The 25,569-nt window shown below is 40.3% G+C and overlaps 3 protein-coding genes across 6 annotated transcripts; 2 read left to right on the forward strand and 1 right to left on the reverse strand.

Annotated features, from left to right (window-relative positions):
- Window positions 1-56: 56 nt before the first annotated feature.
- On the forward strand, window positions 57-6,727 carry LOC141011641 (uncharacterized). 2 transcript variants are annotated; one of them, XM_073484865.1, is made up of 11 exons: window positions 57-150; window positions 318-387; window positions 567-609; window positions 954-1,064; window positions 1,263-1,400; window positions 3,601-3,697; window positions 3,889-3,941; window positions 5,296-5,412; window positions 5,620-5,645; window positions 5,751-5,853; window positions 6,058-6,727. In XM_073484865.1, the coding sequence occupies exons 2-11, from the start codon at window positions 319-321 to the stop codon at window positions 6,342-6,344; spliced, it is 1,044 nt and encodes a 347-aa protein (XP_073340966.1). In that variant the 5' UTR covers window positions 57-150; window position 318; the 3' UTR covers window positions 6,345-6,727. The 2 variants fall into 2 exon arrangements, with proteins under 2 accessions (XP_073340966.1, XP_073340964.1); XM_073484863.1 differs by lacking the exon at window positions 57-150 and having other exon boundaries at window positions 232-387; window positions 6,058-6,718.
- On the reverse strand, window positions 6,704-17,595 carry LOC141011642 (uncharacterized). 2 transcript variants are annotated; one of them, XM_073484867.1, is made up of 7 exons: window positions 17,479-17,595; window positions 12,791-12,932; window positions 12,569-12,691; window positions 8,801-8,947; window positions 7,597-7,653; window positions 7,396-7,491; window positions 6,704-7,256 (listed from the first exon to the last, which is right to left on the reverse strand). In XM_073484867.1, exons 1-7 carry the CDS (start codon window positions 17,488-17,490, stop codon window positions 7,111-7,113), a joined length of 723 nt encoding a protein of 240 aa, XP_073340968.1. In that variant the 5' UTR covers window positions 17,491-17,595; the 3' UTR covers window positions 6,704-7,110. The 2 variants fall into 2 exon arrangements, with proteins under 2 accessions (XP_073340968.1, XP_073340967.1); XM_073484866.1 differs by having other exon boundaries at window positions 7,387-7,491; window positions 17,479-17,579.
- Window positions 17,572-25,569, forward strand: tnfrsf1a (tumor necrosis factor receptor superfamily, member 1a). Of its 2 annotated transcripts, none has more exons than XM_073484861.1 (10): window positions 17,572-17,733; window positions 20,816-20,905; window positions 21,009-21,117; window positions 21,229-21,354; window positions 21,446-21,601; window positions 21,683-21,767; window positions 22,546-22,601; window positions 23,093-23,268; window positions 23,356-23,476; window positions 23,582-25,569. In XM_073484861.1, exons 2-10 carry the CDS (start codon window positions 20,852-20,854, stop codon window positions 23,863-23,865), a joined length of 1,167 nt encoding a protein of 388 aa, XP_073340962.1. In that variant the 5' UTR covers window positions 17,572-17,733; window positions 20,816-20,851; the 3' UTR covers window positions 23,866-25,569. The 2 variants fall into 2 exon arrangements, with proteins under 2 accessions (XP_073340962.1, XP_073340963.1); XM_073484862.1 differs by having other exon boundaries at window positions 17,647-17,733; window positions 23,359-23,476; window positions 23,582-23,952.

Consider the following 25,569-nt stretch of genomic DNA (forward strand, 5'->3'; position numbering starts at 1 on the left):
GAGACAGGAAGATGTCACCAGGTAAGGAAACAGTGAGACATAGGATGGGTAGAGTGAGTGTGAGGACAGAGAGAAAGAGAGAAGGAGAGTCACACCTTAAGGAAGTTAACCAAACAATAGAAGGAGAACAAAAGACGCATCATACTGAAGGTAAAAATTATGTTTTTCTGTTAAATTTACATTAAATATTAATGTCACGCCTTGTTTTATCATTTTGCAGACTTTACAGAATGTGTCCTGCCTTTCAATGTGGTGTTTCTAACTGACCACTTGATATCTGCCTTTTATTTTCCTATGTTGTAAATGTTTCTCTATAGGATGGGACTCGTGCAATGTTTTGTGATAGTCTTGATGTTATCTGCAAAGTCGGCGTTCACCCTACCGGCGGTAAAATAGCCCTTCCTCTTCAGTTTATCTGTAATCTCACAGAAAAATGTTATGTTGTTTGCTTTTCAAGAATAAGAAAGAGCAAATGAGTAAACTGTGTCTGTACATGTGTAAACAAATTAATCAGGACTTTGCTCTAGTATAGTTGTTTGTGTCTAATTGTTTTAATGTGTTAACAGGCCACTATGAAAGGCACAAAGTGTGAAACAATGTGCCCTGCAGGTGAGAAAAACACAATATGGGCTTGAGTTTCTTCTGTTTCTGGATCTGTTCCTGTCCTCATTTGGCTTTGACTCACTGGTTTTAATGGTTGAATCAGCAGAAGTTCATATTTGGAAATAATTACAGAGCAGTGAAGCATACAGTATCTCTTTCTTTCTCTCTGTTTTTTTTTTTTTTTTTTTGCACTTCTCTCTGTTTGTCTTGATGAAAAATGACGCACGCTGCGCACTGGTTCATGCTGTATGACCACATCCTTCATTAATATGCACTCTGGGTGAGCAGTCTCTGTCTTGCTCTCCTTGTCATCCGGTTGTTGGCTCATTTGTTTCTTTCTGTTCTGTCAGGTACGTATCAGAAGTCTTGTACAGAGTGCGTGCCCTGTCCTGCTGAAAGATACACAAGTGACTGGAACGAAGAAGACAGCTGCCATCTCTGCTACCTAGACTGCAGACCAGGTACAGAAACTCATAGTCATTTCTGCCCAGCTAACAGTTTCACCGAGCCCAGTCAGGACTGTGATGATACCAGTGATCTTTAGGTTTCTGTATTAAAATGAAAATCTATTACTCTCATCCTTTTTTGCATTTCTGGAAATTACATTTTCCTGTGATTAAAATACCTAAAATCGTCTCTATTTTCCCTTTATGTCTCAGTTTTTCATCTGAAGGTGGTTCAGAATTGCACCAGCAAGTCCGATGTGAAGTGCATCTGTGAGGCTGGTTTTAAATGCTCTGAGTGGGATACTCTCCCCAAGCGCTGCAAATCCTGCACAAAGATCCAGGAAACAACTGGTAAATACAAAACAGACTCTCAATTCTGTCAGATGAGAACGGCCTCAACCAGCAGGGGGCCTTGTGACAAAAAAAATACACTTCAGGAGTTTTCGCTGACTGTAAAAGGAATGACCTATAGTAATCCGAAAGACTGTACATTAGTCATATACACATGTGACAGTATGAAGAAGTTGTGAGTTATAAGTGCGCTCTGGGGACTCCCCCTCTCAGTGAGGCGAACACTGTCACAAATAAATCATTACTATTAATAGTCCCATATTAAGTCCTACTTGAGTACACATGGCAAGAAAATATACTCAAATATTTAAAAAAAAAATAGTGTATGAATTTTCATTAAAGGTCTCATGTACAACTTCAACACTGGTGATGAGGAAATATGAAACAAATGAAATGAATGCTATGCTTTCAGATTAGTTGTAAGGTTACATGCAGGTCGAGACAAGTCAATCAATTAAAAGTGCATCTCAGTCAGGCTGGACCTCGACTGTTTATCACAGTATCAGTAAATCTGGACTGGACTATTTGGTGGGACATTTTATGCCTTTCTTGAGAGAGAGATGACAGGAAATGAGGAAAGAGGGAGCGAGAGATAGGAATGCAACAAAGGTCCTTGGTCGGACGCTAACCCGTGCAGTTCATGGTCAGTGCGTTAACCCCTAGACCGTTGACTCCTAAAGTGCCACAAACATATTATGATAATAAGAATAAGAATAATCCACTTTGTTTATATAGCACTTATCAAAGCAAACTTACAAAGTGCTGTAGAGGACAGCAATTAAACAGTTCAAAAGTTATACAACATTAAATCAACATTATGTAACTTTTTTACCTTAAAATAACAGCTTCAGGATCATTTTGGTGGTACAGTGTCTTGTAATAGGGTGAATGGTGTCTCTGTCTCAGCCACACTGTTGTTAGAGACCTGGGATTTGTATTTGCAACAATGGTGTTGCATTGTGGGGGAGCAGAATCAAACAAAATGGCAATTTCTATATAATGTTGCTTCAAACTAAAGAAGCTAAATATGAGGAGGAATAAAATGAATGATTAAAAACTAACACTAGAGATCATGGGATGGGATCACACCAGCCGTGACATCTATCATGTTTACATTTGGACCCGTGACTACTCAGTAGTATTTAATACATTACTACATGACAGCCATCTTTGAACTCGGCCTTCATTTTTATCTCAGCTACACAGTTGTTACGTTTTTTGCACAGTTGTGTTGCTATCGCACTGACTAAATCTGTCCACAAACAGAGACAAACACCTGGCAAAATACCCTAAACTGCTTCTGTGGTAGTTCACACTACATCAGGTGTCTCCAGGAACACAGTTGTGAGCCAGGGGCGCAAAGTGGGGTGGGCTATGTCCTTACTTCTGGCCCCGTGGCTTGGACCACCCCTATCTTCAAATTCGGCCTTCATTTTGACCTCAAGTACACACCTGTAAAATGTTGTGACTGCACGTTTAATGGCTTTGACGCTATCGTGCTGACAAAATCTGTCCACAGACAGAAAATTAAACACCTGGCCAAGTCCTCAGAACTGCTTCTGTGGTAGTTTCCTGCCGCAAAAGGTGTCACCATGACCACATTTTGCCATGATGACACAAACAAACACACAGACTCACAAGGTGAAAACGTTACAAGCTGGGGTTTAAGAGAGGACTTTAACTTAACAACGGTACATATTTTATCTAATTTCTAATTTATCTTTCTTTCTAATAAGTAGAAGTGGTAGATATAAAGACATAACTACAGCAGGTGTCATACAGGTACAATTATTCAGCTAACACAGCTAACCTCAAAAGAGAGGATGACAATAAGGAATAATGTTCCAAATATGGGTGTTTTGAGACAAAAAGCATTAAACCTCACAGATTTCTTCTGCCTAATGCTGTACATCGTACTTTCACTTGCTCGACTATGAATTTGATTGAAGCCAATTTTACCTTAAGACTCCCCTGGAGTAATTGTTTGGATTTTGTTTGGCTTATATTGGCATTTCTACAAAAAGGACCCTGTCTCACACGTTTATGTACATCTATGTATATCGGTACCATTTGTTGCACTTATTGCCACAAGATGTCAGTGAGGTTTTGTTTCGTCTGTTCTTTGTAAATCTGAAACCAAACCTGTGATGTTTTTTTTTAAAATGTATTCATTATTTTTGTGATGATTTGTGTTCTCCAGAAGCAGGACCCATTATCTCGGACCGAGATAAACAAACGCCTTCCTCAGCTTCCTCAGGACATAGCAGCACTCCTGCCAAGCCATGCCGATTTCCCAAGTGAGTCATGGATTTCCGTCGATACAGCACATAATAATCACCTCACAGAGCAGAGTGTTAAAACTCCACATTCTCATGACAGATTCAGTCTAGATGACTTATAATAGACTTTACAGATGTTATTAATACAGTCCTTGTTCATGTGGTCACATATTTTAGATACTTTAACCCTTCACTCTTATCTCACACAGATGTGTCTCTCCGGCAGTCCCAGCAGCAACAAATGGCCCACATCTCAAAACAGGTCAGTGTTTACAAAAAAAAAAGAGAACATGAGATCAGGAAGTGTAGAATATAATTCATTTTTATTGTTTTGAGGCTCAAGGATCTGTTTTTCCAGGAAAGGGGTCCAGACTACACTGTCCCCCCTCCCCTTTATTTTTCTGCAAATGCATGAATGCTTTTGTACAGACATTCTTGATTCCCAGAGGAAGAATCCTGTTGACATGGGTGATCCCCTGACCTTTTCTCTAGTGCCACCAGCTGGTATATATATATAGTGCCTTTAGTGGAATATCCAGACAACTATTGGATTGCCTTGGAATTAAGTACACTTGTTCACGGTTCCTAGAGGATAAATCATACTGACTTTGGTGATTCCCCAATTTTTCCTGTACTGCCATCAGCTGTTCAAAGTTTTTACATGCTGTGATATGTCTCAACATATACTGTACTAACTGGAACAAAAGTTTGAACAAACATTAATGATACCCAGAGGATTATTCCTACTGACTTTGATGATCCTCTGACGTGTCCACTGGCACAACCAGGAGGTTCGAGTTTAAGGTTTTATGTGAAATGGCTCTACAACTAAGGGACGGCTTGTCAGTTACATTTAGCTGCCTGGCTGCAACTTGACATGCGAGTGCCCTTCAGTACTACTACAGTATATAACTGTACTATTTAGTTATGAATTCTCCCTGACAGTCATCACAGATCTTGAAGGATGAATCAATCAGATACTTATTTTTGAGTTCTCCATAATTATCTGTGATCTTGAGAAAACAAGTTATTTTCTTGCAGTAAGTTACGGGAGACTGGGGGCAACTGTAACATCAAATTACAAGAAGCAGAAATGAGACAGAACCATGAAAATCATAATACACATGTTCTATGATGACACGTCTCTTTCTGCCAAATGACAAACTAATGACTTATACTGTACTTCAAATTTGATGTATGTCTGTAAGTCTTTTTTTTTTTCATCTCTACATCTCTCTACTCTAACATCGCTTGTAAAAACATCTGATGACTGATGATCTGATGATTGCCTCTGGTCTCCCCCACCTTTTGATCTTGAGAAATCAGCCTTTTGTTTTCTCTACACAAAGATATAAATTAATTAACTAGCACAAGAGAAATTTGCTTTGTTATCTTGAGGTATAACTTAGTCATTATTGAGTTAACCATTAACTTGTGCTGTCGATGTAGGCTAAATTACGTTGGGGTGTCTGGTCAATATTGCCTGCTTTCATCAGCCGCTTAGCATTGTCATTGTGAGCATGTTAGCATTTAGCTGAAAGCACTGCTTTGCCTTAGTACAGCCTCATAGAGCCACTAAGTGGCTGTGGACTCTTAATCTTGTTTCTTTTTCTCAGACAAGATGAGCAGTCAGCTGGCAGCCATCTTGTGTCCAGTGGTTATCATGGGATGCGTGGCCCTCATGATCCTGTTCTTCGTTCGTCGGCCTGGAGACGAATCATGTTTCAAGCAAGGTGAAATTTTGTTTACGTTCAGTAACTGGAGTCTCACTTTAACCAATCGAACCCTCTAACTTTATGGTCATCAAGAAATGTTTCATTAGCTTTGCAGATATGTTATAGATGGTTAGTTTCTGTGTAAACCATTTACATGTTGAGTCATCATTGGTGGGCAAATCCTGAAGGACTTTCTTCTAATTTATTTATCTATTTTTTTCCCAGCTATTGCATTGCTGATATGCAATGAGGTAAGTGGCTAATTTCAAACCTTCATTCTATCATGTACCTCCATATATGGCACCATTTCTCTTTTGTTTGCCCCACACTGATGATCATCACGTGTTCTTCTTTAGAGAGGTCGAGACGCTTCTCACAAGTCAAAGGAGTCAACGCATCAGTTCCCCAGAGACTCATTCAGTGCAAAGCAGCCACCATCCCTTTCAGCAGCCAATCTGGGTACTGATGAGTGAAATGAACACTTTCATGTGCCATACTTGACACTCTGTAGGGTCATTTTGAAAACAAAACATGTAAAAGATGCAGCTGTGTTACTGTTATGAGTCTGAGTTGTGACTAGTTGTTTCACTGTGTAAATTAACTTCTATGGGTCAATTAAATCATTCCTTTAAATGCACTATTTGCTTGTTTTTGTCTCTGTAGGTCCAGTACATGTCCACAATCCGGGGACGGTCATCTTTAGCTTGCTCAGTCAGTTCACAGGCCAAGTTGGTCCGACAATTGAAGCTGGGAAGGTGGCTGAGAGGAGGAGCGGCAAAGAAGAAGAAGAAGAAGAAGAAGAAGAGAGGGACTGTCCTGTGTTTCATCCCACATCCTCTCCCAGTATTCATCTCTCTGAGGAGGAGAGGAGTGGAGAGATTGACAGCTATTTCTTTCCCTCCCAGGAGCAGGGGAAGGATTACCACGTGTCCAAAGAGGAGGCGCTATGATGCACCGTAAAAACCTCAGAAGATTTGTAGCGGTGGTTGTGACCGCTGCAGTCCTGACTGATTCCAAAAACATTCTTTGAAAAGAACGGAACCATGAAATTGTGAAACCACAGATGAGTGAGGAGCATATTTATCTTTCTCTGGCAAACTGTGAATCACAGCGTTCTACAGACATTTTCATCTGCAGGCTCTGGGAAAACATGTGTTCAGTGCACATCAGAAACTTTAACTCTGGGAAGAACAGCTGGATTCTCCTTTGTAAGTTATAATTTACGATGTAAATACTCGTTAATAAGCTCTGGCAGCTATCTCTAAAGTACCTGCATGTTTAATGTTTTGCATAAATAATAGGCATCTGGTTGGCAGTGAAATTTTATTTTGAATCAAACTATGTAGAAATGTACGTAAGTTAAAAGCATTCACACATATGTATAATCGGACTGCGAATATGCAGCAAGAAGTCTATTTATATACGCCTATAAATGTAAAGATGTGAAATATCTTTAACTGTTGTGTACCATAGTACATACCACTGTTTTGCAATATACTGCATAACCTTCACAGTGTCGCATCTCAGTGTCTTTCAGGTGCATAATCTGTCCTTTTATACACTCATTTTAACGTCACAGATGTCAAACATTCATGTTTCATCTCAGCAAACAGCATAAGTCTTGAAACAAAAGTTGTGCGGTTCCATTCCTCAGCATGACCCGAGTGACGTTTGCCTTCATTTGTTATAAAAATGTCCGAAGCAACAAGTCACTTGTCACTGAATGTCTGTCTGTGAAATTAGTGATAATCCAAGTTCAGGATCTGTCTTGAGGTTGGTCACACTTCCTGCCTCCTGGACAGGCTGGGATACGTCTCCGTCCTGGGTCACTGGTGCAGGTGGTTTAGGAAAAAGGTTCAAGCCTGAGCAACAAGAGAATGGGGAAAGCATGAATTCATTATGACGTAATAATCACTTAAGATGTTATAAAATGATAAAGTACAATGCTCATTGCACCTCCTGTATGTGTACTCTTGATAATAGTGTACTAACCACACTTACATCTGATCCAGCGCAGAAAGGGCTTGCTATTTGTTAGAACAACGAGTAAGATTACTGCAGTCAGGAGGGCAGTTATCACCAGGAACCACACTGTATCTGTAAGAACAAGGAAGACAGACATTTTTTGAGTTTTTTAGATCAAGAGATCAAGATCAAGTATTTCCTTGTTGTGTACTGGCACAGACAAAACCTGTACTTTACCTCCGAGTGGTTTACTGGGTGTCGGGGGTGTGGCAGGGTTGGTTGTAGGTTTCAGGGCTGGAGGGAAGAGATTAAAAATTGTATCAGCTCACATTTTGACTTCGACGCATTTAAAAATTCAATGGAAATTGGAAACCGTTCATGGTTCAGATTAGTCATTGAGCTCACTCTCTTATTTTTAACTCTGTGGTCAGGAAGTCTTTTATTATCACAAAACAGGATTTATTATGAACTCGTGTCACCTTGTGTGTAGGACTTCACTCAGTGGATACCAGAGAGTATAAAAACATTCGCTAACTGTGAACATTTAAATAACGATTTTGTTTGTATTATTTTTAATGATTACATCAGCACCGATCTGTTTCAGTTGAACTTGGCAGCCAGCCTGGAATGCTGTAGCAGGATGTTGCCATGGTTAAAGTACTCTCTGCAGCGTAACATGTTGTCACGGTTGCAGTTCAAGTGAACTTTTCTCAGGGAGTACAAAAGGGTGCCACTTTTTATGGAGCAATGATCAGGGAAGACATCAACTACTGAGTCTTAATCTGCTCAGTGCCCTTTAAAACAGTAAAAGTTAAAGTTTTGGCTGCTTTCAGGCAGCAAAACAAACACAACACTGACATGTTATCACCTCAGAAGCTAGCAAACAATTGCCTTTTTACATATCCAGCAGACACACAGCAACATGACATTAATTTGGAGCCATTTTTCATGTTTCTCCCTCTCCTTTTTTTGCTCTGTTTGTCCTCCATCAACCCCTGAGGGAAATAATTAGCTTTTCAGCTGCTTAATGCTCAATTGTGTTCAACAGCTGGCAGTGCTGCATTATTATCAGTGTTGCAAAATCTAACAGGAGAAACAAGCAACCAGATCTAAGGAAACAAGCCCAAAAGAGGCGACGTGGCTTTAAAATTAAAAACCCAAAACCAGCAGCTTTACCTTATGTGAGAGAGAGTTTCCTCTTGATTAGTTTATATTGTGTATACAGCATATGTGTGAATGTATTTTGCATTTCTAACCAAACCCAACAGTGATGTCGGTGGCTACCTGTGTGATCACCTCTATGGTCACATCGCATCCTTGCATTCCCAGTCTTTTCTGTATTATACCGTATGCTGACTCTCAGGTGTCCGATGTCCACATCAACCCAAAATTTAAAAAAGAAACTCAACTTGTACAAACAATCTAAATGAATAAATCCTACCTGTAGTCGATGTAGGGGTTATGGGTGTGGTGGTACTTGGTATCGGCTCACACTCTAGACAGGGTTGTTCTCTGCATTGGTAGCCATCTTTACATCTGCACACAGCGTTATGAGTGGCGTTACATTTTGACTCATACTCCATGTTCGCTGTAAAAAAGAAACAAACAAACAAAAAACATTATCATTAAAAGAGTATGTTAGTGTGTGTGATGAACACACGTATGCACAAAGGTGAAATATGACACAAATCAGAAAATGAAAAATGACTCACAAGGCATGGCAGGTAATGATTCTGGATTAAAGTCATAAGACGGTTATATTATCACGCTAGAAACCCATTTTTTACAGACAGCTGTTACTTCTCAGTAAAAGCTGGGTTTCACTTTGATAAAACATTCTCTGTTATCAAATGCTTTAACACGCATACTTCAAAGTAAATTCACAAATGAACAAAGACCAAACTACTTGAATGAGCCCCCATAGTCATCACAAAACATTTGTTATAACCAATAGAACATAGTTTATAAAACTACTTCAATGATGATCAAGTTTTTGTGTCTTTTACAGTCATATATAGTTCAGAGAGGACCTTTGGATCGTAGTGGTTAAAGGGACAGTTCAACCCAAAATCAAACAAATATATATTTTTCCTCTTACCTGTAGTGATATTTATCCATGTAGATAATTTTTGTGTCAGTTGCTGTGTTTTGGAGATATTGGCCGCAGAGATCAGCCGTCTCTCAAATATAATGCACTCGGCTTGTCATGTCGAGAGAGTCATTGTCATGTCTCTCTCGTTTACTCAAGATAATCCACAGACTTTGTCCTGAGCAGTTTGATGTGTAAGATGTGTTTTCATGCAAGTGACAGCGCAGAATATGAATATTCATGGAGTCCTCCTCATCTGGGCTGTAGTCTTAGCTATTTTAGCTAGCTAGCTTGTTAGGTAGCTAGTAACCAGGTCATGATGTCTGCAAAGAGACATTTCTGTTGAGTTTTTCAAGTGTATTTCAAATGCACCACAAGCCAAGTGCCATCTAGTTCCATTAGATATGACAGAAGGCAGACTTCTCTACGATATCTAAAAAATTTGGCCACTCACACCAAAACAATCTAGATGGTTCAAAAGCACTGCAGGCAAGAGTAAAATATGCATTTTTGATTTAGGGGTGAACTGTCCCTTTAAATTTTGAGCATGTACTGATGTAACCACACGTGCCGACAGTCAAAACTTAATTATAACCTCAAACACAGACACGTTTTCATTATGTTTGCTGGGTGTAATTACATTATTACTACTATATTATTATCGTCAGTGCACTCAGTGTGCTACACCCCACTGTGACCCAGTGCTGACGACAAAATGTCTCCACGAGCACATTTTAAACTTGATATTTAGCTCGGATTATCTAAAACTCTGCAGGTGAGTAACATAATCATACATTTGACATTTTCAGGCGCTATTCTTTTTGTCTGAGCAGTGAATCTGGAGATCTTGGAGCTGACAAAGATTAAACTCAAGGGTTCTTGAGCAGGGTTAAGAGGTGACTTCCGTCTGCTGTGCCACAATGACCTTTTGTAGTTCAATGAAAAAAATTACTCTGGAAGTCTTCAAATGCTATTATTCTAAGATATCTACACTGGATTCTTATCGGATATGAATGTAAATGTAGAAGACAGAAACAAGCATAAAAGTTATGGGTGACTGCAGATTCAGAGCAGCAGATATAACTGATAATGCAACGGATTAAAGGGGATATGAGAACGAAGTTGAAGAAGACCAAAGTATAACCCAAAAAAACATTAAGCTGTTGTATTGCAAGAGCAGTGTGTGAATTTTTTGCGTGGGTTGAATCATTTCCACTTAAATTAGTTTCCATCGCCGTTAATTGGTATAAAGCCCCTGCACGATTCAAGTTTTTTTTTGACATTTTCACCACCCACCTTCATCACCTCAGATTGTACAACAGATATCAAAGGCTGCAGAATGTAAGGTCAGGTCAGAAAAGGTTTGTTTACTGCTGCACTGCGACTTAGAAATATGCTATGTCTTGTCTCTGTTAAAATATTAATGTACCCAAAAATTCAGACTTTATCTCACTTCTGTGTTTTCTCTCTTCTATGTTTTCCACAGTGACATTTGAAAATAAGCAAAACAGGCTGTTATTGCTCACCTGTCGCAGGGCAGAGACCTGAGTAATAATATAGAACATGACATTTATGTCTGCGCCTCTTTCCGATGTTTACCACTTTTCTGTGTTTTTCTTTTTTTTCCACTGACACAATGATGGTCTGCTTTATGAACCTCCTCCTGCCTTTGCCACAACTGGTGGGCTGTTCTGCTGATACTGCTGTTATTACCATGTAAAACATGAAGTTCTCCTGCAGAATCCCACCTTGATACCCCCCTGAGCTGCTTCTCAGAGGGTTTCTCAGACTCACCTCATCCCCCCTCCTATGAATCTCTCTCTGACTGTATCCCACCATGACACACACAAAGGGGAATACCCTTGCAGATGTGACCTTAAGTTCTGTCTGGGCAGATTTCTCTGAAATCATGTTCTCTATAGACAGAGTTGAGTAACAGCTAACAACCTGTCTTTTATAAGGCTTTGTGCCGTAACTGGACGAAGTTGGTGGTCAGGACTAGAAAGAAATGATGAGTCACTCACATTTCATGTTCAAAAGACAGACTCACAGACATCACACATGATACACACATAAAATAAACAGGGAACCAGGATGTTTCACACGGGGCTGAATTTCAGATGTGACACATGACATTTACTGCTCTGTGTTTCTGTGTTAAGCTCTGTTTTTCAAGATTTTAGGATTGTTAGCTTTCCTCCTCAACCTGCATATTTGATAATTTTATACAGTATTTGCGCATTGGTAATCTACAGACTTTACACTTTTATTCTCTATATAATGGGTTATGATACATGCATTATCACAAGGCAAAGTATCAAAACAAAGGGGGTTCAAAACATCCTTGTAGCTCTGTGAGTAGTGGCACGTGAGCTGAACATCATGCAAACATAATGATATCATTGTGGTTGCAGGCTGTTTCTGTCAAAGTACAAATACTTTGTTACTGTACTTAAGTAGATTTTTTAGGTATTTGTACTTTACTTGAGTATGTACTTTTTACTTTTACTCCCTATACTGTAACACAAATATATATTACTATACTATACTGTCTACTCCTTACATTTTCAAAACAGATAATAAACATAAAAATAATAATATAAAAAATAAAAAAATAAATTTTTTTCAAAATTATCGATTATTTTTATTTTTGCCTCATTGCTAAGACTGATTTCAACCTATCAGTGCATATCACACACAGCAGATGTAGCAAGAAGAAACTACGTAATTGACGTAACAAGATGGAAACTGACAAAGAGGGAGACTCGACTGGGGAGAGGAGGCGTGTTAAGTGTCTTGTATCTGCAGAGACCCTGCAGCCCTTCTTATTTTCTCAATTTTTTGCTTTGCAAACCCCAAATGTCTGTATTTGACATCCTGGAAACATCTTTCTGGTGAACAGTTCGGACAAATCGCACTGATTATACCTTTAAGTTTAATAGTCTTTGAATCAAATTAATATGACGTGAGGTTCCGTTAGCTTTGCACAGAAATGGTGAGTAGAAATGTCCCTAAGAGGGATACTTTTTACTTGTTTACTTTGAGTACATGTCAGAGCCTGTACTTTATTACTTTTACTTAAGTAAAAACATATGAGAGAAGAACTGTAAAATTACTCACGTTTTTCGCAGTTTGCACAAAAGTTGCAGGTCCTTTCCACATTATAGGCATCACTGAAAAACTTATCCCCGCAAGGTTTGCAATCAATTTTACAGTCTTCACGACGACCAAACAAATGTGTACCTGGAAAACACACAGTAATTTACAGTTACAGTAGTCTATGAGCTGTTTGCATCAAAACTGAAAAATGACATCCATCAAGATGAAAAGAAGTCATTGTACCTGGTGGGCAACTGTAACAGCAAAATGTGGGTTGTTCTGGTGGCCAGGGATATTGTGTCTTATTACACTGCATGGAAAGACCAAAAGAGAGGAAAGACAGACTGCACAGGACAGTAAAAGTGATATAAAAGAGTGGCTGCATCTGGAAGGAAGAGACCAAGAGGAAGAAGAAGGGGAGGAGGAGGATGAGAAGAAAGGTAGGAGGTAGAGGAAAAAAATCTTTTATGTGGTCAGATATATTCACATACTAACACTAACAGACACAGTGAAATTACATGCATCTTTGAAAAAAGGACAAAGTCTATAATGCTTTCAATATTCACACAAGTGATAATGGATACAGAATTTGGGAGCAAAGCATCACAATGCACCGTATACTCACAATTCAGATTTGTAAGACATATAACATACAATAGAACTGTCAGAGAAATTCAGCCTTGTAACAGTACAAACACTAGTAACTTCACTGCCAATGAGTTAACAGGAACATTAATAAATACATCTACTAACTTCAACTTCAACTCGACAGGACACGTTTATGTGACAGATACAGCTGAAAAAGTCTTTCTACAGTCTTGACTTACCCTGGCTGAGAAGGTGAGAGAAGATGTGACCTGAGACCCTCTGAGTGTAAGACTGAACAGGGGACCAGAAGTGTGTCAGGGGATTATTCATAAAATGTCAGTGATGACTGATGACTCATATCGAAAAGCCTAACACTATACTGTTGTCGTTCATATCTGTCAGCCCCGCTCTTTGATCCTCTCTCTGTTTCTCTGCTGCGACCCCCTGGCTCGGCACAAAAACATGCCCATGCAGCCTCCTCTTTTTTCCACAGGCGCCATCTCTCTCGTTTCATCCAAAATCAGTCTTTTTTTTGCTGCAAACAAATTAATGTTTTCTCTGCCACTTGCATGATGAGTTCATTTTGGTAAGAATATCATATACCACTCATTTAAGACCAAGCCATCCTGTTGTTCTTACAAAAAGCCGTTGAGAAGAACATTATTCCAAGAAACGGCATCATGCAGATGATGCTGCTCTGTACCTTTATGAGCAATAAAAGGAGATTCTTGTAAACAATACCAGATGCAAAGATATGATCAAACTTCCTTAATACGGAAGTGACATTAGTCATCTGATTATAAATGTCAAAAATCAGATATCAAGATGCAAAATTTACTGTAGGGATGATCTGAAATGTCTGGCTTTAGATGCAACATATTGAGAGGTGTAAAATAAATGCAGGGCTCCTGCAAGGTAGTGCTTGCCAACAGGTCACTCGCAGAGGAGCAGTCCAACCTTCAGACATCCAGCCTGTCCACTCTCTCTAGTCCAGAGACACGTCTGCAGCGAGAAGCAGCTCCAGAGGAGAAGTATAACCCTAGGAAGAGCAGCAGCCGGCCAGTCAGGAAGGTATGCAACAACCGATGAGTGCGGTGTGTTTACTGGGGAAACTACAGGTCACCGTCCCCGTTATTTGCTCCTTGGCTAAGCACGGAGGAGAAGCTGGAAAATGCGACTGACCAAACAGACCAATTACAGTCGTTATGGTCTGTGTTGTTGTGCCAAACTCCTGTCTGCGGACACAGCATTTCTGCGCTAAAGAAAACCTGTAAACATTTCTTAAGTTTGTGTGAAACTGCCTGCCAAGAGAGAGAGACATGGAGCCTAAGAAGACCAGAGGATACCTGATGGCTCAAAGAAGAATCAACTATAATTTTCTTTCTAGTCCACTGTGGCTTCAATTGTCCAGATGAGAGTTAAACGCTGCACAGAGACTATCGGGGGAATTCCTTCGATTACAGTACAAACTAAATAAAGCTGGGAAAACTGTTTGTGTTTGTAGTGATAACCAGATAATTTGCATGAGTGAAGATCTTTCCCAAACACCTGTTTAAGTCTTGTGTTATCTTTTTCTCGATTTCCAGTGTTTTCTTTGTTTATAAAGTTGTGTCTCTTAGAGGAGAGACACAACTAACCCACTTCTGCACCATCTCAACCTGAATTAGACAGCGGGTGGCAGGATTTTTGAGGCTTTTCTTCAGTTTGTCCACCATTCAGCTGTCATGTTCTCATCTCAACAGCCCAGTCATTTTTCACAGAAACCAGGCCACAACACGTGACCTCCTGTCAACTGTGAAACGGGGCCTAAGGTTGACGAAGCAGGAACAGAAAGGGGCTGCCTGGGCACGGTGTGGCTCTCGGCGCCACTCAAATGGAGTACAGAGATGACTGGAAGAGATGACTGAGCATCAAAATCAGTCTGAACTGACTTAGAGCAAACCTGGTCATGCTTATCGTGAGGTTTCAGAATTAGGCTCCTTGACTGTGAGGATTCATACGTTAGAACCTCAGAGGCCTCTTTGCCAGGAACATGTTGACCGTGTTGTGTTAAAGTAAACAGATACTTGACAAAAATCTACTTTTTGCTCGGCCTGAACCACAAAATCTCCATGCAGAGCTGGGCTGTTCAGTCATCACAGCTGGCCTCACAGGCTGTGTGAAACTCACTGCCAGTGTGAGTGTTTGCACGTGCGTGTGAGCTGTGAGAAGACCTAGTTAAGTGCGCCACATGTGGCAGTGTAGGTATTTGACAGTTTGTGTGTGTGACACAAAGAGAGAGAGAGAGAGAAAGAGGAGGAAGTGTGGCGATGAAGGATGTGGTTTTTCTGAGGAAGCACTTGTCTTGCTCTGCTGACTGAGCTCTTTCATGTAGTGTACCAGCAAAAACACGTGACGCTACACTCGACTGGCCTCATGAATACAGTAGCCAAGCAGCCTCCAGACTCCAGCCTACTCTTGTCCTTAATTATGGTGCCTGTAATTGTCATTGTTGCCATTGATTGGCTGGAGAGAGGTTATGTGAGACATAGGATCCATAACAAAACAGGCCATAACTATGATGATTTTCTGACAAGTAACAAAGTGATTTTTGTGCCTAAACCAAAGAAGACCATAAGCACAGCATTGTGAATAGGGAGAAACAGAAAATTTTACCTAAACGAATGTAAAGTTGCAACATAAAGAAACAGTAACATACTTAGCTAACATAGAGTGGTGTAGTTTGTAGTCCTGAAACCCGGAAATCAGTTAGCATTTTTGCACATCCGGTTCCCTCGTGTCAAAGTCTGTGAGGTTTTTGAATTGGTTTTAGGTTAAATGGCTGAAATGAGGTCTGTGGTTACCACAGGATTAAGATATTTACACGTTTTGTTCTACGACATAAAATTCATCATTAACTCTCCCACAATTTAATTATAAAGCGCTTACGTGTCTTAAAACGGCGGTTGCTAACAAGTTGCTAAATGAGACTACAGAGGTCAGGGACATTAAACGTCATCATGCCAAACACAGAGACACCTCTGCTCACTAGTCCGTCTTTACAGGCCGACTTTAGCTACAAACTATTCTAACTCGAACTTTACAACTTGTAGACTGATCAATTTATAGAAAACATGTATAGTAATTGTGTAGTAAGACGCTTAGCGGTGGTGACGTTCAAGCCATGCGGCCACAATGTAGTCTGTTTATAGCCTAATATTAGCTTTTTACTTCTAGCGATTTCATTTACACTTCAATAATCACAAAAGTACGGAAGCCCTAATGGGCCATCCATTCATACATTTTATTTCCTCCGTTTTCCCGTGATAACGAGTTAATTTCATTTGTTTTCTCGAGATCTCGAGTTATTATCTCAAAATAACAACTGCCGTTTTCCCGAGATAATGGGATAATTTTCTCGAGATAACGAAACTTTGTTTTCCCGAGATAACGATATAATTAATTCGAGATCTCATCATTAACTACATAGCTGGTCAGCTATGTAGTTAATGACGACATCAGGCTCACTTAGATTGCGCCGCCGATATATCTGAGGCCTTGCTAACTGTCTTTTTAGATTATGCACACTAATGTGTATATTATCTGTAATAGCAAGGCATAAAGCTATTTCAACCTGTGTCAGGCCTTGATTGAAAAGATATGTGACGTGGTGATCGATATGCTCCTGCTCCTCTGACATTGCTACACTGAATGATGTTCCCTGCAATGATTTAATATACTACACTATCGTTTTGTTTTCTCAAGATCTCGAGAAAATTATCCCGTTATCTCGGGAAAACGGCAGTTGTTATTTCGAGATAATAACTCGAGATCTCGAGAAAACAAATGAAATTAACTCGTTATCACGGGAAAACGGAGGAAATACAATGTATGAATGCATGGCCCTTTAGGGCTTCCGTACAAAAGCGGCTTTCATCTGTGAAGATTATCTTGCTGAACAAAACAATTGAGTGTCATAAACCTCGGCGATATTCCAAAATCCAATGCAAAAATGCCATAGGCTTTCTGTCGAGGGAACCAGGGCGGTGCTTCCGGGTCAGCCCACAAAAATATGTCATTGCTACACCACCCTATTCATCCTTGAGATTGGGTCTGTAGATGATGACTAAATTTTCATTTTTGGGGCGAACTTACCCTTTAATGGCAAATTCCCAACTTTTCCCCTGACCTTAAGATGAGGTTAAAGAAAATCAAAGGGGTCATTTAAGGTCATCGTGCAAACTAATGTGAAATCTATAAATTTCTTGCTGTAGTCGTTTTATGGCTTCTTTTGTGTATTTAGGAAAAGTGAATGTGGTGGAGTGAGTGCAGTGGACGTGCAGATATGATAAAGTGGCGCTCACCTGTGCTCTCATGTGTTGCAGTGTGTTATTGCCTTCAGCCAGTCCTTCTTCTTCAACTCAGCTACACAATTCCTTGAAACAGGCGAGTGACGCAGCTGTTTCCCGTTTAGTCCGCCCCCGCACGCGCTCAGAGGAGAGGGGCACCGGTTAAACCAGTCTGCTGTTTGACTGAAACATTCAACAAAACAGACATTAATGTGGATACATGGACTTGGAGTGAACAAGTAGCTCGTCGCTGTAACGGTGAATGTCCAGGTAAGTGACGGTAAACATTCCTCTGCATATCAGTCTGTGGGAAGAGCAGATTCATATCAGACCTGAGGCTGAGTGTAGTGGGCGTTATGTGGTGTATTAGACAAATCGAAACCAGTCAGACAAGAAACAAAAACACTAAAATCTCGACTGTGCCTTTTAGCATTAAAATATCTCAACGTTATCGGTAATAGGGACGAGTTTTTGGAGGGTTTAAAGTGACCGCAGCGGTCCAAAGTTCAGTCTAATCTCAGTGTTTGAGTGCGACGGGAGGGTGGAGGGGGTGTTGGAGCTGCCAAGTGGCGTAGAAATATGTGACAGTCTGTGACAGTCGTTTACTTAGTCCTAATTTTATAAACAGTTCAGCTAAGAAAGCCGCCATTTAATCTCAGTTTACGGGTGAATTATCATGTTTGGCATCAAGTATGGTGGCGTTTACTGCTCACCCAAATAAGCAAGCGAATTAACAGAGTTTCTTGTTTACCTATTTGTGACCTTGAAGATAGTTTCGATTTATCTGCTTAGGTGTTGATAAAAGTCACCTCTGGAACTTCAGCCCACTCTGCTGGATGGTTTAAAGGTTGATCAACAACAACAAACATCTCCGCTGTTTTCATTCAGAATATTTCTTGACAAAGTGGTACTTCCTCAGAAAATTGTGTTTATTAGAGCATTGAGGTGGATCCAGGGGCGGAGCCACAGGGGTACTGGGGCCTCCCAGGACCCCCAGGGACCCCCCGCCTCGAAACCTCACCAGGTAAATCTAGAATAAGTTACCAGGTGAAATGACCCTTTAAAGGTCCACCGTGTAGGAATAGGGCGGGGAATTGAAGATAATTACTAAACCCTTGATTCCACCGGGCCCGTCTCTGTCAGCGCCACTGATTTGTCCCGTCCACCACACCGCTTCATATCCCACTGGAAGCGTTTCAGAAGCGGAGCGTCATGCCTGCCTGATGTTGTTGACTTTAGTTATAATTTTTCTTTGATTTTTGTGCTTCTACTGTGGTTGAGTAGGCTACATAGTTTAATTGTTTCATTATTTGTCTGTTTTAAGGGTGTTTATTGTAGATCCTGAGTCGGCACGCAGTTGTTTTATTTTGAAAACTGAATGGATGCATTATGGCATTCCGCTGCCTGACTTCCTGTCTTGCTCGATCTGTTCTGTGCACATTGTGGTCTGCTTCCATCAAAAATAGACTTGGAAGACGAAGGTGAAGGGAGGGGTATTCAGTTGGTTGCAGTCCTCTAAGACCATTAAGTGCCACTGAATCCAACACACTGGCCCTTTACGGTAATCAGGTCAAGAGTCAAGAGTTGATTGAGTTTGGATAAATGTCAAATTTGAACAATGAAAATTGTTTGAATTCCTTACATACTATCAGTGAATACAAGAATCGAGAGAAAGGGAGAGAATGGGGCGAAACATTTTAAATATGACGTGAGTAAAGGCTGTTGTTACCAAGATCAGAGGGATTTATCCTCATTGTCCAGTGTTTCAGGGCTTTAGGTGGAGCCAGCAGAAATATACAGATAACAGATATCAGGGCCAAGACTTCCTCTTCCTAGCACCAGTTGTTGGTTACATTCTGATTAGCAACTTCAGAAGTTAAGAGATGACATCTACAACCGCAGCGTTTCATTTGTTTATGGGCATATAAATGCAGATAAAATGAAAAAGAAAAGAAAAAAGTAATAAAACTTCTCAGACAATAGCTGATGGGATCTGAAATTGAATTTTGGCGATTGCGTTCCACCTCTTTGGCTCTCCACACAGACATGCAGCTCCATGCAGCCAAAGCCTACTCAAACATGTCTGGTCAATGCTACTCAGACTACAAACGGACACCAGGACACTTCTGATATCACAGTCCTGTCCATTGCCTACAAATTCTGCGTTCATATACAGATTTCTGTTTTTGGGATTATGTCTCTTTACTCTGGTCGTGTTAGGACTCATCTCATCTGATTCAACTCTACATCAGACTTGGTTGAGTTTTTTTTTTCTTGTTTTCAGCCTCAGGTGGACTCGAGCCTCACAGTACTAAATGGGCACAATTTGACTTTGTGTGTACAGTATACGTATGTTGCATATTCTCAGAGTACTTTATCAAATACTACACACAACACAAACCTGGGGTCGGGCAGTGGAGTGGAGAATGGGAGGACTGGGGGATTAATGGGGCTAATAATAGAGCCCAGCTGTTCTTGTTTTTGCATGTTTCTGTTACTCTAAAATGCTAATATTTATAATGCTAGCATGCTCATGTTTTCATGTGAGTGCAGCTGAGCTGATGGTAATTTTTGTTTCTAGAAATATCCTGTCATGGACTGTTGTGTAAGACAAACTGTGACCTGCTGGTGGTAATTGATAGATCAGGCGATATTAGCAATATTTAATGATATGGTTCATGTTTATGTTCCATGTTGCCGTATTACTGATGTAGGTAATAAGGGACTTTACTGTAATGTCGCCTTTAAAACCAGGGAAAGACAACACTTATGTCATATCAAGAATTAACAATATAATAATAATAATAACAATATGATAATCTAATACGATATATAGTCTCATATCACAAACAATAACGATTTGATGTATTGCACAAACCTCCGACAAGACCCAAGAGTCACCTTTATCCGCATCAAATCAAACTAATTCTTAGAGAACAGTCACCTAAATATGCCTAATTTTTTTCGTCAAGATCCATGCATTATTCCCTGAGAAATTAACAAAAATGTTGAAAAATGCACCATCTCGCAAAGTTAAAAAAAAAGTGAGAAAAAACTGGATACCGAAGATAAGGATCTGTTCCTTTATCAGGATCAATACCGAAAGTTTTGTGGAAATCTGTTCATTAGTTTGTGTGTAATCCTGCTGACAAACCAACAAACGGATGAAAACACGACCTCCATGACGTCGTTATAATCTTGATTCTGTTTTCAGGCCATTTAAGGAATTAAATAACTACTTTAAATTAGTATTAGTACTTAATTTCTGCCCATCGTTCAGCAAAAGAAGGACTCATCTCAAAAGTCACGAGGCCTGTGAGGGATATTACTAATTACATTGTTTTCCTTGCAGGTGGCCTCAGATGGATTGAGTTAAACCTGGGAGATAATGGAGGGAGGTGTCCACAGAGGAAGATGGAATGGCACAATACTGCTCGTTATGGTAAAAAAAAACGAATTCACTAAATACTCGGGAATAGCATGAATTCTTGAAATGTGCCTTGTGATGGACAATAAAGCATTTCTTTGCATGTTTTCTGTTGCAGTGCATGTTTATCCCCACGCTGACGTTGGTACAGCCTTCACATGAGAAGCTGTGTCCGGAGGGGGACATTCTCACTGATGAGGGAATTTGTTGCCCCAAATGCCCTTCAGGTACCAGGCTCATTATTGGAAACATCACACTTCTTCCTCCTCTGTTAAATCAATTCCAGTCTCTCAATTCAAGTCTTAATTGTGTTTACATGTGATGTTAATGCTTTTCAGGTTATAGGCTTGTAGAAAAGTGCCATTCTGCAGGCCAGCGAAGTAACTGCACACCCTGTGATGTTGGACTATTCATGGAACATATAAACTACGAAGTCAACTGCAGAACTTGCAGACGCTGCAAAGGTAGAGTGACTTTTCCACTTTGATTTGGCAGTACTGTCTCGGGTGTTGGTTTGCTTTGCTCACTTTTTCTCTCACGTCAACTCTCTCACAGCACGAAAACATGAGGTAGAGGAAAAAGCATGTGGAAGACGCCAGAACACTATTTGTCGCTGTAAGGACGGTTATTATAAATATGTTATCGACAGCGACACATATGATTGTCGCAAATGTAGACCGTGTGGACCAGATGAAAAGGAAATACAAAAATGTAAGTCTTAAAATCTGGCAATGTAGTCAATTACAGTAATACTTCGCCCAGTCTAAATAGAAGTATTTTTGTTGTGCACAGGTACACCAGCCAATAACACCGTGTGTGAATGTAAAGAGAACTACTACAGAGTCAAGGGCAAAGTCAAGTGTGAACACTGCGACAAGTGAGTATACTAATGTTTATGAGCTTTTGGCACATGCATTGTTCCCAGCCTACTGTTTGCAACAGCTTTATTTAAAGTTGCTAATGCGGAAGTTTGTTTGTTGAATTGAAACTTGCAGCACACATCCGACTTCTGACTGTTCAATCTTTCCATGTTTGCAACAAAAGAGAAGTTACACGACACTATGACTGGGTCGCTGCCATGTTAACATTTGCTTAACAAGTGCTCATTTGTTTAATACAGAGATCCATTTTAAAATCCTCAAAATCACTAACATATACATTGGTGTGAAGGAGATACATGTGGTTTGGCGAAAATAATACTTATTTCGTAGGCATTTGAAAAGGTGATTTACGAGTGAAAATATGAACAGGGCAGCAATATGAATCCTATCAGATTAAGAGGTGTTTATTAATGTTTATTAATTAATTATTAAGTGTTAAATTGGTGGACAGACACCAATATTTGTCATAAATAAAAGGTGAAAAAGGAAGGGGGCCCAGTGGAACCAACTGCCCATATCTCCCATAATTCTTAGCTACACTCTTGTCCATACAAAGGCAAGAACATAGCCATTACTTGTGATTGTGACAGATGATCATATCTACTTCAGTTAGTAGCAATCTCCTGTGTGACTGTGAAACGATACTTAACAAGCAGTTCTTTCAACTCACTCGCTGGCGTTAAAAAAGTACATTGGCTTTTGTGTTCATCACTTCCTCTTAAGATGCGCTACTTCCTCCCTAATGTTGTGAAACGTCCTCTCTGTTCTCCACAGTTGTACCACTGGGTGCAAGCATCTCTGTTCACCACTTCCCCCTCTGAATACAAAAGGTGAGCACAACCATACAGTCACCCTACTGTAAATATTGCTGAAAACCTTTAGCCTACTTGGTCATAGATTTTGTTCTTCTTAATTTGCAAAAATGCTGAAGCTTTAGCAGAAAGTGTAGAATTAACTGTCACTATGAAAAATGCAAGATCTGGTATTATTCTGTGGTTTCGAGATGTGTATGTGCAATGAACCACATCTGCACTGTAAAGACAGCGGCAACCAGGTACTGAAGAGCAGTCTGACATAAGGGGTCCAATAAAAGCCAAACACAGGTTCACTGTCCTGTACATATACCATATATTTTTTATTTTTTGTCTTAAACTAAAATCTGTCCAATGATGGGTTTTCACATACATGTGCGAGCGCAGTACTATAAATAGCCACAGCCGTGCGTAGCAGTCAAGCATTATGACTCTTGTTCTGTTCTGATGCTGTACGAGAACCTCACTAATGAAACTCATCATTTTATTGTGCTTCTTATTTTCTGTAGCTCCTGATCGTTATACGGAAAATCTGTTAAATATAATTGCTGGAGTTACAGCTGCGATTGCGGTAGTGTTCGCGGTGGCGGTTGCCATCACCCACATGGTCACCAAATGGTCTACCAAGAAGAGATTGCTGGGAATGTCTTCCCAGTCATCTGACGTCTCCACAGAGTCATGCAAGGTACGCTCATCAGACTGTCTGTGGTTATTTTTCTCTCTTAGATGCACATCCACAGTCAATAAAATTAGATTTTTCCTCGTCTCGTAGCAGGTCCTGATCCACGGGGATGCTCCAAACAACAACAATGTCAAGGCTACTCCCGAAAGTCCTGTGACCGAACACGAGCAGCTGTCCAATCTGCCTGACTGTGTCCCATTTGAAATCAAGAGTGAGTGTATTTTATACTGCACATAGCACAGGTCCAGTTTGCTTTGGCTCAAATATACAGGAAACTATTGTTCTAACTCTTATCTCTTCCTCTTACCACTCTCAGTCCCTGAGCTGATCTACACCGTGCTGGATCTGGTTCCTGTGCTGCAGGTAAAGCAGCTGGTGCGTTCTCTCGGTGTGAGGGACACAGAGATCGAACAAGCAGAGCTGGACCATCACTCCTGTCGGGAGGCTCACTACCAGATGCTGAGGGTGTGGGCAGAGAGAGGGTCACGGGCAGGTGGAATGCTGCACTGGCCTCTGTTGCAGGACATGTTGGACGAACTGAGAAAGATGCACCTGGGACATGCAGCAGAGGAGCTGGGGACAAAGTACGGCATTCAGTGAATTCTCAACGCCTGCCAAGTGCATCAAAAAGCTCATGAAACCAAGTATTGTTCTCTTACGGACAGCCTCCAAGCCTACAAACCAACACGGTGCTATCACCAAAGCAGTTTCATTTCACAGCAACCAGCATCACTGAACACTCTACCTCTCGACCTGCCAATCATTCGCTGAGCTGACAGGGTCAGACTACTGAGAGCGACGGATCAAATGGGTGTGGGAGGCAGAGTGAACACCAATGTGATTTTTCACTGCTTTAAATTTGTAAAGAACTTTAAGCATTTCAGTATATGTATAAAATCTTCAAGGAATAGTTAGACATTTGGGGGAACTACGCTTATTCACTTTGTTGCACAGTTAGCTCAACAGGACTCAAAATGGTTCTGTCTACCTACCAGCACCTTCAAAGCTCGATGAATACCATGTTATTTCTTGTTCGTTTTTTGTTTTTCCTTTTGAGGTTCTTTTTGTGCCCTGATTAAGACAGGACAGCTGAAGATCTTGCAGCAACGTGCCATTGGGTCAAAATCGAACGCGGGCCATTGCTGAGGTCTCAGACTTTATACGGGGTGCAGCGCTACCAAGTGGTGTATAGGTGGGGGGTTACCCCTTGTTTCTTTAATCTGAACAAAAAAACCGAAGTATTAAAGGATCAGTTTGGTGCTGGAACTATTTCTAGCTATTGGAGCAGTGACCTATAGAGTGCTGCTGGGTTGACGTATTTTTGTAGGCTAACCTGGAAGTTAGCATCGCCATGGTTCCCTCGACAAAAAGCCTGTGGGATTTTTGAATTGGTTGAATTATTGCTGAAAATAAGAACTGTGTCAAACACAAGCTTATAATACTTAATTTTGTTCAGCAAGATAATTTTCACCACTTTTAGTATTTTTTCTCTTAAGCCTGTGTTGACCACAGACCTTATTTCAGGCATTTAACTAAAAACCCATTCGGAAGCCCACTGGCTTTGAGACAGAGATATAGAGCTACAGGTAGACCATGTTAGCTAGCATTTCCAGTCTTTATGCTAAGCTAAACTTCAACTTTGTACATACAATACAAACATGAAAGTGTGAAAAAGCCTGTCTCCCATAATGTCAAACTAATTCTTCTCTCAGATTTGCTGTTGCTTTGGGAATATGGGAACTATAGACTGATCACTTTTTTTATTATACAGCAATAATAAGTTGTATTAATGTTGCTTTTTTTCTGAACAACAAACTGTTTTATCCAATTTTCCTGAAACTTAAGCTACATTTATTGCCAATAGTTTTTGGGGGGGAGCAAAGGGAAGTGCAAAACCTAAAGACTGATCAGCCACAAGGGTAACTGGTTATGCTTTAACAGTAGTTCCTGGTTACGCTGTTGAAAACAATTCTAGTCATCTTCTCCAGGAACAATAACAAAGCGAGGGAAGTTTATAGTTCCTTAATGTAGACCAGACCCCTGCCAGTTTTCACAGGCTTTTCACAGCCACATTCGCATTCTTCTAAGCCCCCTCATACAAGCATTACAATGACTGTTGGAGAAAGCAGGACACGCCTTGTCTCAGTATGCCTCAGCCAAGCTACTTTTATATAATACCAGTCTTGGCATGCAGATTCAGATGAATCAGTCACGCTCAGACAGACTGAAGATGTGTCACTCCAAAGCACTTTTTATATCACCCTGTACAATACAAAAACATTGAATAAATCAGTATATAATTTA

Source organism: Pagrus major, chromosome 17 (assembly GCF_040436345.1).
Source record: "Pagrus major chromosome 17, Pma_NU_1.0".
Classification (NCBI taxonomy): Eukaryota; Metazoa; Chordata; class Actinopteri; order Spariformes; family Sparidae; genus Pagrus; species Pagrus major.